The sequence below is a fragment of the Anneissia japonica genome, unplaced genomic scaffold (assembly GCF_011630105.1).
Source record: "Anneissia japonica isolate Jap-2015-1 unplaced genomic scaffold, ASM1163010v1 scaffold3709_len703521_cov189, whole genome shotgun sequence".
Classification (NCBI taxonomy): domain Eukaryota; kingdom Metazoa; phylum Echinodermata; class Crinoidea; order Comatulida; family Comatulidae; genus Anneissia; species Anneissia japonica.
Window position 1 is genome coordinate 400,048 of NW_022694779.1, and position 12,193 is coordinate 412,240.

The window sequence follows — 12,193 nt, forward strand, 5'->3', positions numbered from 1 at the left end:
GGCTTAATTTGATCCTCAATCCAAGGAAGGACTTTTACAGATGGAGTGTATACCACTTCAGTCCCACCATGGTTGGGGTTAAGGTAAGAAAATTGATGATTATGGCACCTCTATATGGCTGGAAGTGGCACTTAAATTTTAATATAATTTTCTTTTTTCTCCACTTTAAATTTTGAAAAAATTAGGAATGGTGGGCCGCCCCTTAAATAATGCTAAATTGTCATATTCAATTAGGACCATGTGTCCGAATTTTGGGAAAATTCAAACTTTTAGACACTAAGAAAAATTATGTTGAACAAGGTTAAAATCAAATATAATCGGTACGCTTATACTTACATTTCATCATTCCAATTGAAACACAGGGTAAGTAGAGAATGGAATTGAACTGGGTATCAAAAAGTTTAAGGTTATGTTCACACACGGCAGCTAACGGTTTGCAAGATCTGGATCACAAACATACGCGCTCACCTGTGCGTTCATACAAGAAAATCCCCAATCCAGATACCAAGAAAATGATGGATCTCTGGCCAAAAGGAAATTGGAAATGCATATCTGGCTGATCGGTCGTTCTCACCCAGGTGTTAATGGTTAGCTTCCAATCCAGTTCTAGGGCTCCCGTGTGAATTGGACCTAACAATGGTATCCAAGAAACATGAAAAATACCGATCACGGACTGTAAACTGTATGTGGCTATGTTCTCACACGGCTAACGGTTAGCAAAATCTGGATTACAAACATACACACGCTCACCCAAGCGTTCAGTTCATAATAATCGGATAACTGGCCAATAGGAAACTGGAAATCGGAAATGTGTACATGTGATTGGTTAATGATAGAAATGCACTAAATTTGCTAACCGTAATAGCGTATCGAGAACCTGGTAACCGTTAGCGCTAACTAACTAAGCGTTCTCACACAGGTGCTAATATGGTTAGAGTTAACAGTTAGTTCCTGATCCGGATACTAGGGCTCTCGTGTGAATCTGACCAAAAACATGGTATTAAGTCCCAGTGGTCGCCAATATATATATTATCTATTATCATTATCTATTATCATCATTATTACCTCCACCCAAACCCTAAATTTAATTCCTACACTAACTCTAACCATAAATTTAATTGCCACTAACCCTAACCATAACAATAAATTTAATTGCCACACTAACCCTAACCATAAATTTAATTGCCACACTAACCCTAACCATAACATTAATACCCACACTTTAACCCTAACCATAAATTTAATTGCCACACTAACCCTAACCATAACATTAATACCCACACTAACCTTAACCATAAACTTAATAACCACACTAACCCTATCCATTTATGAACTATATATTGTGGATTTGTGTAAATCTATTCATAATCTCCAAATTTTAAAAGTGATAAATTAAATGAGTGAAACACTAGCTTCTGATACCCCATGGGTTGGAGTTTGGTTGTGAGATCAGTCTGATTAAGATGCGATGAAATCAATAACAACAATTATAATAAAAGTAATAATAATTATTATTATCATAATAATAATAATAGTTTTAATATACAATTCACTTATATTAGTTTACATTTTCCAAATTCAAATAAATCATGTAATAAGCTATATACTCATAAAATGTCAAATTGGTAGACAGGTTATAGAAGATTATTAATAAGCACCTCATTATAAAAAATAAGTTTTTAAAATCTACAAATAAACATGATACAAGTGCTAAACAAATCGTTAAACACATTGAAATTAAATGATAAATACAATTTATGAATTGGAATATGATTTAGTCTTTAATTTTGCTTGGTTTTGAGTCCCATGTTCAGATTTTATGAGACTAGTGCCAACTCTTGCTGTGTATCTTTTGTTGACGCTCCAATATCAGGGATAATATTGGCTTTTATTGAACCTGCTGATGCAGTGATAGCGGGTATGATATTACGTTCCATTGAACCATCCATGTGGGCTTGAGTTAGAAAAGTTTTATCTTGCTCAGACGGACCTTCAATAGCTAACCTGAAAGAAAAATAATGAAAACATTAGGGCAATGTGAACACAAGCTAAAATAGAAAGAGCAAAAAACCTATGTTGAATTGACAGTGTGAATACATACAGAAAATGAAAAAGCACAGATCAAATTGTCATTGTTCATCGTCTTCATCATCGTATTTCACCATCATCATTTATACCATCATCGTCATCATCATCACCACCACCATCCTCAGTCCCATCATCATCATCATGTTATATCTTTGCTTTGGAAAGGGAACATTCCCTGATGCCCTAAAAATTGCCAAGGTAGTTCCTATTTATAAAAAAGGTGATCCTCATTTGTTTACTAATTACAGACCTATTTCTTTATTACCTTGTTTCTCCAAAATCCTTGAGCACCTAATTTAAAACAGATTGCTTGGGTTTTTAGATAAGCACATTATTCATAATCGCCAATATGGTTTTAGAAAATTCTTTTCAACTGATTTTGCTATTATTGATATATATGACCAAATTACCAAAGCTATTGTTAATAATTATTTCACAGCTGGTATTTTTCTTGATCTGAGCAAGGCCTTCGACACTATTGATCATAGCATTTTACTAAACAAACTTGAACGTTATGGTGTCAGAGGCCTTGCTCTCAATCTATTTAGAAGCTACCTTGGCAATCGACAACAATTTGTTTCAGTTGACTCTTATAATTCTCCTCTTTCTAAAATCAACTGTGGTGTTCCACAAGGGTCAATACTTGGTCCTTTATTATTTTAAATTTATATTAATGATCTCCCAAATTGTTCATCATTATTAGGTTTTGTTCTGTTCGCTGAAGACACCAATCTTTTCTATTCAAACAAAAACTTATCAGAACTTTTTAAAATTACTAACACTGAATTAAGCAAAGTATCCAACTGGTTTAAATTATATAAATTATCATTGAACATTAATAAAACTAATTTTATTCTTTTTAATCACAAAACAAAACAAGACCATAATCATGTTTTAAAAATAGATAATAATATTATTAACCAGGTCAGTGAAACAAAATTTCTCGGTGTAACATTAGATTCCAAGCTTTCCTGGCAACCTCATTGTAACAAAATTTTAAATATTATTTCTAGAAATATTGGTGTCATGAATAAGTTAAAAAATGATTTTCCCCCACATATACTTTTATCATTATACAATACCTTAGTCCTACCCTATATTAACTATTGTAATCTCTCGTGGGCCACCACAGTTGATAAACATACATACCTATGCCCCTGGACAAGTCTTGAGACCACTAGTATTGATAGCATTTTTAAATTACAAAAACGTGCTCTCAGGATTTGTTGAGGGTCAAGTCGTACTACACGCACTAAGCCTTTATTTTACAAATATAATACACTTAATATATTTGATCTAAACAAACTACAAACCTATAATTTTATGTATCGATTTATAAGTAATACACTCCCAATCCATATTACCCTATTATTCCCAACCGAACAGTCTGAAATTCATAACTATCCAACCAGGTTTTCAAAAAACAATATTACAACAGAAAAATGTATATCTTCTCTTAGAAAAAAATCATTATTTTATAATGGACCTAAGTTATGGAATTCCCTTGACCCCTTTTTAAAATCTTTACCCAGTTTTTCTTCTTTTAAACTTAATATTAAACGATATCTGGTCTCGATGTATGGTAATTAAGCCTTCTACCTTATGTATTAAAATAGAAACCAGACTACCTGTTTATATTTTCAGTTTTTGTATTTTATTTTTATTTTAATGGTGGCCACATCTTAAAGTTTTTCTCAAACTTATTGTGGTCTCCATCCACATAGATTTTTTGAATATGTTTGATCATGTATATGTTTTTTTTTTTTCATTATGTGGAAAATAAATAAATCAATCAATCAATCATCTTTACTATCGTCACCTACACCATTATCATCGCCATCATCATCCAATCATCACCATCATCATCATCATTACCATCACCATCATTATCCTCACCATCATCATAATCATCTTCATTATCATCATCTTCATCATCACCATCATCGCCACCCTCATCATCATCCTCACCGTCCTTATCATCATCATTGTCATCATATCATCATCATCCTCATCATATTTATCACCATAATCATCCTCATCACCTTAATCATTATCATAATTATCATCACCATCATAATCATCAAATAAGCTGTTCATCTTCTGACAGTGTGAATGTCATAAAAGCACACTACATAACTGCATGTGAGGATTCATAGCAGCTTTCAAAAATGGTTGACTGTTGGAAGAGGAAGCACGTTTAGATCTTAAAATCAGGATCTAAATATGAGAATAGTGTGAAAACAATTTAAAAATGAAATAAGTGTTAACACGACTTGTACCTTTCAATTGAAGATGATAACCTTGTTTTATTCGGACCAACGTCAGACGGAGGGTGAGGACGTACTTTATTTCCATTCATCTTGGCAAACAAAAGTCTGAGAACGCGCTCTCTTTGTTCCCAAGTCAAATCTTTAAGATCCAATTGGACTCCAAGTCCACTCCTGAAAGATATATTATTTGAAATTTATTGAATGGTGGTAACAATAACATTAATTTCTACAATAATTATATTTGTAATTAATAACCATAAAGAAATTAATAACAAGATAAAAATTATATAAATCATTAAAATTATATTGAATAATGACAACATAAAAAGATATTAATGATAATCATGATAGCAAATGATAGCCACTAATTTAAATTACAATTAATCAAATAATTCTAATAAAAATTAGGAATTAAACATCTGAATTAGTTAATCAATGTAATGAAACGATGATTAATACGTACCAATCTTCAGCCGCTTTCAGGTCGTTGTAAACACTATTGGTGCTGGTGTCGGAATTACGGAAGGTTCTTATTTTTGGGTAGTCTACTTTGCCGGCATGTGCATCTAGCATTCGTCTGTGGTATGCCATTGCAGCATCTCGACGGTACTTAGCACGATTTGCAACGATCTCTTTCTTCACAAGCTCCAAAGAATCAAGGAAAAATTGTTCCATTTCAGTCCTCTATAAAATAAAATGGGCTGGTTAGCAAAGAGGTTAAAATAAACGCGTATTTGGGGGGGGGAATAGGCATTTTGAAGAATAGTAAATAATTCCTGACTATTCTACACTCGATCAATAATAGATAAGATGGTTAAATAAAAATTACAGAATTAATATCATGTACATTAATGTTACTAATAATTAATACTATTTTAACGATTATTTTAAACAATGATAATAATTAAAATAATTTTGCTCATAACTTAATTAGTGTAAATATATAAATCAATACAATGGATAAAACAATTTTCTAATAATTTAATTCCTGTAAATAAGATAAAGAATAAATATTATGTGCTATTAATGTTAATAATAATCAAAATAATTAAATTAAATTTTAATTATTATTTACATTAATAATGATAAAAATATTTTTTCTAATAACTTAATTACTGTAATTAAGATTACAGTAAAAATGGAAAAAAAATTTGGTAAGTTGCCATACTATACTTGGTCTATATAGCACAACAAAGGCTTCAATGCGCTTTACATCATTACCTGCTTATTAAGATCAAAACCTATGAAACATATTTAGTTCTCCGAGGAGTATAAAAATCAACAGACAACAAGCCAATGAGAGCTTGTATATCATCTGCCACAAGGTGTTTGCACGAATGAAAGAAGAGTATGGTCCTGATATGTGATCATGTGACCCATCTATGCCTTACCTGATCAAGTACAGCCTTTGCCAGTCGTTTCACTTTATTCATTTCTTTCGATCTCATTTCAACTGTACGCAGTAGCTTAGCAATCTCCACTTTACTGGATTCGGTCTCGATGGAAGCCTTGCTGACAACAATCTCGCGTTCTCGCTCAAACTCCTTCACCATGTGGCTGAGTGCAGTCTCAAGACTTGATACTTTCTCTTGTAACTACAAAGTGAATTCACAATTAGAAATTAAATAAATCATGAAAAAAGATCAATATCGGTAATGAAGTAAAATAATAAATATATGGTCCTTGTTGGGAGGTTTGGATTAGACTGCTATTGTAGTGATGTCGTCGGGGGGGGGGCCAGGCCCCTATTGGGAAGAAACTAATCATTAATCTGGGAACACTGCTTTGAAATAGCATTCTTACAGTTTGAGAGTGACATTTTGTTATATCAGTATTTAAGGCTATGATCTCACACGGCAGCTAACGGTTAGCAGGATCCGGATCCTGCTAACTGTAAGCTGCTGTGCGTCCATACGAGAAAATCCCGATCCGGATACCAAGAATATGATGATGGAATCACTGGCCAATAAGAAACTAGAAATTGTAAACGCGTACGTGTAATTGGTTGATGATAAAAACGCGCTCAACTTAATAACCGATAGCGCTTGCTAACAGTTAGCGGTATCCAGATACTGCTAACGTGAGAACCAGGCTTTAGTGTATAATATATCACTTAGCATTTTTTTCTCTTTGCTTGCCATATCTTCTGCATGTTAGCTATATTGTTATTGACTGTGGGAGCCACCAGGTATAGTTGTTGGGCTTTCTTGATAGTTGTGTGAATATTTTTACTCTTTATTGTGCAATGGATGTTTTTAAGGCTTTCAATAGAATATGTTTGCTGAAAATTTGGCTTACATTTCTGATTTTAAAATTTAGCAATGAACAGCTCAGGTAGCTGTGTTTTTATTATTTAAATTCATCTATATTCAAATGTATGTATCAATGGCGGGTCCTGAATTTTGATATATAAGGGGCTCTCGGAAGGACTTCCAAAAATGGAGGGTCTATACCACCTAAGCCCCACCATGGTTGGGGCTGAGCATGGGTGGATCCAGAAATGTCCAAAAGGGGGGGCCGGAAGCGGGGGCCGAAAGTTGGGACGATTGAGACAACACTGTCGCAGGGGGTCTGGGGCATGCCCCCGCGAAATTTTTGTGTTCTGGACGCCCGAACATAACATTTGAGGCATTCTGGGCTCTCATTTTTTTCCTTTCCTCCCTTTTCACTTCTCCCAATAATGTTCTTAATATTGTGGTCAAAAAGAAAAAAAATTGTACCATTCTAAATCAAAAAATTTTTCCTCTTGAAATCATAATGGGGTTTACCCCAACGCCCTTTTTGGAATGGGCCCTTTGGTTCAGAAACCCTTTGTAGAACTTGTTGGGACCATTTGTTCAAAAATTTCCAGACCTACCACATCACCTGAGATTCACTCAAGAATGGCATCAGGAAATGTATCTTTATTGAAAGAATAATCATTCAATTATTACCTGATAGCTTAGATGTGTATAAGAGACAGTCTTCTAGCTGCTTGTTCTTGGTCACCAGTTCCCCTTTAGCTTTTTCCAACTCACTTGTTTCTTTCATGTGGTAACACAGAGCCTCATTCACACGCACATTTTCTTTGTAAACAGATCGAGTTGTCTCATCCAATTTACTGATAATAAATCAAATAATAATTATCCATGTAAAATGCAATCACAATTGTTTTATTAGCAGGATAGATTAAAATGTTGCTTCTATAAGTCAACAAGCCACAATGGTGAAAGACAAGAGATATGCCATAATTACAGTTAAACTTGCCTAAGTCGACTGTGCCTAAGTCAAATAATTTCTAAGTCGATCTTATTTTACATGACAAATTGTTGTGTTTTCCATTAATTAACAATCTGTAAGTCGAATTTTATCTTATCTTAAGTCAAATTTATTTTATCTTAAGTCAAACAATATTTCAATGGCATTTTGGATTCGACTAAGCAAGTTCAAGTGTATAACGTTGTCAAAACAGAAGCCCCACCTCTGTGAAGCCTCCCACTTCTCCCAATAATGTTCTTAATATTGTGGTCAAAAAGAAAAAAAATTGTACCATTCTAAATCAAAAAATTTTTCCTAGACTTGAAAACATAATGGGGTTTACCCCAACGCCCTTTTTGGAATGGGCCCTTTGGTTCAGAAACCCTTTGTAGAACTTGTTGGGACCATTTGTTCAAAAATTTCCAGACCTACCACATCACCTGAGATTCACTCAAGAATGGCATCAGGAAATGTATCTTTATTGAAAGAATAATCATTCAATTATTACCTGATAGCTTCTGTGTGGGCTCTCTCCGCAAGTTCCGCGATCTTCTGACTTGCTTCCTGTTGCAATCGGATCTTTTCCTCAAAGAACTTGTGCTCCATCCTTTGCAGTTGCTCTTTGTGTTCTTTATTCGTCAAAAACATGTCTTCTTTTATCTAATTTGAGAAAGCATAATAAACAAATTAAGGCTAGTTGAGTGGCCGAGCAGTAAGGCAAGGGTGCTGCTAGCTACAGCCTTAACATCAGCGCTGGTTCCAGCCACTCCTCCCTAGGGTGCGCTTGGTAGAACCAAGTCTTCTCGGATAAGGAATTAAAATGGAGGCCCAGTGTAAAAACCTGGCTCGTGTGAACTCAATGCATGAGTTGGAAGAGTGAGGGGCTACCCTGATGTTACGGTTAATTTCAGCCCCTGTCGTTGTGGAATGATGTGAACATGTAGCTACTATAAGCGCCTTTTTACGGCTGCTAGGTAGTCACGGACCACGTCTATACGCAATTCAGCACAATGACGCTGCAAGTTATGTGTTATTCTCCTACCTTTACATAAACAAGGCTTAGAAGAGCTGTTTTTAGACTTGAAAGAACAAAATCAGTTTTTATTCTAACCTACACTAGAGCTTGAAGGCAAGCCTCTGAATAAATCTACACTTATTTTTATTTATTTGTGACAAAGACAAGCCAAACAAGTCACTCGTCAAATCCTGTTTTGGAGATAATGTCCAAAACATGCTGGAATTTCAAAATTTTGGAAATCTATTTTATTGCACTAACTATCCTTTATATATCTATGCATCATGCTATGCTGTTATTTTCCTTATTTTCAATGTTAAAACAACAATTTTTAACGATATGGTGATGGTTTCTGCCTAAGAAATGCCTGAAATCGTAAACTTTAAAGGCTGATTTCTCAAATATCATTCTTTAAACAGCTGTATGTTTAAACTCGTGTAACTTCATAACGAAGTGACGGATTTAAATGATTCTTTTACCATTTTATAGCTCTCATTTTACTGGTAAACCCTGTATTAATAACTAAAAATTGATTTTTCCGACCAGTGACTGGTTTGGCTTGTCTTTGCCACATTTATGTATTTACCAAATTCATACAGCGACCTCTTCATGAATAAGCATGCTCAAAGACACTTAACAATGGAAAAACCATACCATATTTACAAGTCAAAATTGTTTAAAATACTCCAAATAAGAATAAATACATAAATATAACAACAACATTAAGCAAGATACCTAACTACCTAAATATAAAAACATTTAAGATGAAAAATAGAAAAATAAAAACAGGCTATCATTACTCCAATAGTCCATTACATGCAGCACACCTTGACTGAAGATAAATTGAATGCTGGGGTATCAAATATATAACTGAGGTAGTAGTAGTAGTAGTAATGAGGTGAATAAAAGAATATTAACTTAACTAGTAACTTGAAACTTGATTAGGAGAATAGAGGGCAGTATAGAGAAGTAATTAGACTGAGGTAGTAGTAGTAGTAATGAGGTGCAATATCTGTACAATAAAAGAATATTAACTTAACTAGTAACTTGAAACTTAATTAGGAGAATAGGGGGCAGTACAGAGAGGATTCTGTTGTTAGTATCAAATGTTCTGCCATTGACAAAGAAAATGTTTAATTATCATTAATTTGTATTATTTTGTACCTCCTCAAGTTCTTTTTGCATCTGCCCACGCTTCCGTCTGAATTCCTTAACAAGTTTCAATTCACTTTGCATCAATTTCACTTCATTGGACTTCTCCTGCAGGGCATCTTCAAGCTGCTGTATTTTTTCAGTGAAGTCTGCAATCTGTATTATAATTATATGTATATTCAAATTTATGCATTTAAATATTCATATAAAAATTTGAATGTTCATGTTCAATCTTTAATATTTAAATTGTTTACAAGGTGATATTGATGTTAATTAACTTTTAAAATATAGTATACTTTTCAGTTAAGGTTAAAATATCAATAACTTAAAAAAAATGCTTTGTACTCAAATTAAAATGCTTTGAGAACAAGCGTTTGACGACTTTAACACGTTCACTGCCAGCGACGAGTATACTCGCCCACATGGTGCTGCTGAGGGCGCCAGGGACAAGTACATTTGTCAAAATCGGGGTAACATTCTAGCGTTTATAACTTCTTTGTTATACATTGTAGAACTACAGACTCAACGGCTGGTAGTTCGGGGAAGATACACCTAAACAATAACGTAAAAATGACGTATGTATGTTTGTGTTATGTTGCCGGTAGTATACTCAAGCAGCACAAGTGGCGGTGCCCTTTGAACATCTACCAACCCATGCAGAAAGCGGACAAGATAACTCGCACCTAACAGTCAACAAAGTTTACGAGGTTTACTAGCCCCCTAATATTTTTCCGCCAATTTATTAGACACATCATTTTGATGATATATGACTAGATAAAATTTCAAAAAAAGTATGTTTGTACATGTAAACTTGTTTTAGCACACAGGAAGGAACCTTAAAAAAGGTCTGGCAGTCAACGTTTTAAAACCAGGGGCCAAAAATACTTACAATGATCTCCTTTTCTTTCCTGGTTTCTCTTTTTGTGTCCTTCAATTGTTTCTGCAATTTTGAAATCTAAAACGCAAACAAGAATATGTTAAAAAGCAAAAGAGTGGAGTGTAGTTGAATAGCTCTGTGGTTAAAATGCTTGCCCTCTAATCCCAGGGTCATGGGTTAAATTCCAGCGGCAGCAGTGTTTTTTCTCATATAAAACAACACCACTCCCTAATGGACCTTTCCGCTAAGCTCCGCCCCTTGGATTTTGTTGCTAAGGCCCCACAAGAGGGCAGTGTTAAAACATACGCAAACACGTGCGTTTGTGGGACAACACGTGTGTTTGTAAGACGCGTGCGTATTCCTAGCGTTGTTCTGATTAGTCAGTTGTGAAGTTTGATTGACACTCCGGAAAGGTCTATTATCTTTATGAGCATAACTGGGCCCCATGGGATAACAGAAGTTACTTACTGAACAGGATGCCCAGTGTAAAGAGACATTTTTCTAATTAAAAAATAATAATAATAAAGACAGGACTACATTAATAAATAATAATAATAAAACAGCATTTATAATGCGCTGTCTATCTAGCGAACTATTCCGAGGCGAAGTGACTCTTGACGAAAAGAAAAAGGATTTATTAATTTTTATGTTTTTATATTGAATAGTTAAAAATACAATACACAGAGGCAAAATTTTGAAATTACCAAGTGAAAAGTATTGAATAATAAAGTTATAGTTGCAGTTATATTTACTAACAAAATATTTAATAGCAATTATATACTTACTTTCCCATTTATCTCTATTTTATTCATTCTATCTATTCTATACTTGTTTCTTGGTTTTATTACTATAGCTTGTACTCCTCTTTTCTTTTTAGTTCTATCCCTTTTTAGCCTTGCATTTAATTTCTATACTTTCTTTCTTATTCCTTCCCTTCTTCAGTTCATTTTCTTTCTATTAATTTTTCTTTCTTATTCCTTTTCAATCTTTTATTTTCTTTCTTATTACTTTCCAATCTTTCGTTTCCTTTCCTAATACTTTTTATTCTATTCGTTTTCTTTCTTACTCCTTTTCCATCTTCCGTTTTCTTTCTAGTACTGTAATTCATTTCAATCTTTCCTTTCTATTCCTTTTCTATACCTTTCAGTTTCTTTCTTTTGAACTATTCCTTTTCAGCCTTTCATTTTCTTTCAATTTGTTTCTTTTCCTTATTTCTTCAGTTGTTTTCTTCCTTATTCCTTTCCAATGTTTCGTATTCTTTCTTATTCCTTGTCAATCTTTCGTTTTCTTAATACTTTTCAATCTATTTGTTTTCTTTCTTATTACTTTTCAATCTATTCATTTTCTTTCTTTTTACTATTCAATCTTTTGTTTTCTTTCTCATTACCTTTCAATCATTATGCCATGCTACATTTTATTTTTATAAAAAAAAAATGTTTATTTATTGCTTATATTCATAGAAAAGAGATGAATAATATGATTCAGTAGTTTATTTTCAAAGAAACAGAATATAAAATAAAAATCAAAACCTATCATACAAGGTCCTACTTAGCT

General features: G+C 33.6%; 1 protein-coding gene across 1 annotated transcript in view; it reads right to left on the reverse strand.

The window, feature by feature from the left end:
- Positions 1 to 1,493: 1,493 nt before the first annotated feature.
- The window catches only part of LOC117101318 (basal body-orientation factor 1-like), a 23,579-nt gene continuing 12,879 nt past the window's right edge, over positions 1,494 to 12,193 (reverse strand). Inside the window, exons 4-11 of the mRNA XM_033241284.1 lie at positions 9,775 to 9,918; positions 8,104 to 8,255; positions 7,292 to 7,458; positions 7,216 to 7,223; positions 5,750 to 5,953; positions 4,822 to 5,042; positions 4,368 to 4,529; positions 1,494 to 2,004 (exon numbers count right to left, since the gene is read on the reverse strand). Of these exons, the coding sequence (XP_033097175.1) occupies positions 1,818 to 2,004; positions 4,368 to 4,529; positions 4,822 to 5,042; positions 5,750 to 5,953; positions 7,216 to 7,223; positions 7,292 to 7,458; positions 8,104 to 8,255; positions 9,775 to 9,918 (1,245 nt within the window). The 3' untranslated portion in view covers positions 1,494 to 1,817. The remainder of the gene's footprint in view (positions 2,005 to 4,367; positions 4,530 to 4,821; positions 5,043 to 5,749; positions 5,954 to 7,215; positions 7,224 to 7,291; positions 7,459 to 8,103; positions 8,256 to 9,774; positions 9,919 to 12,193) is intronic.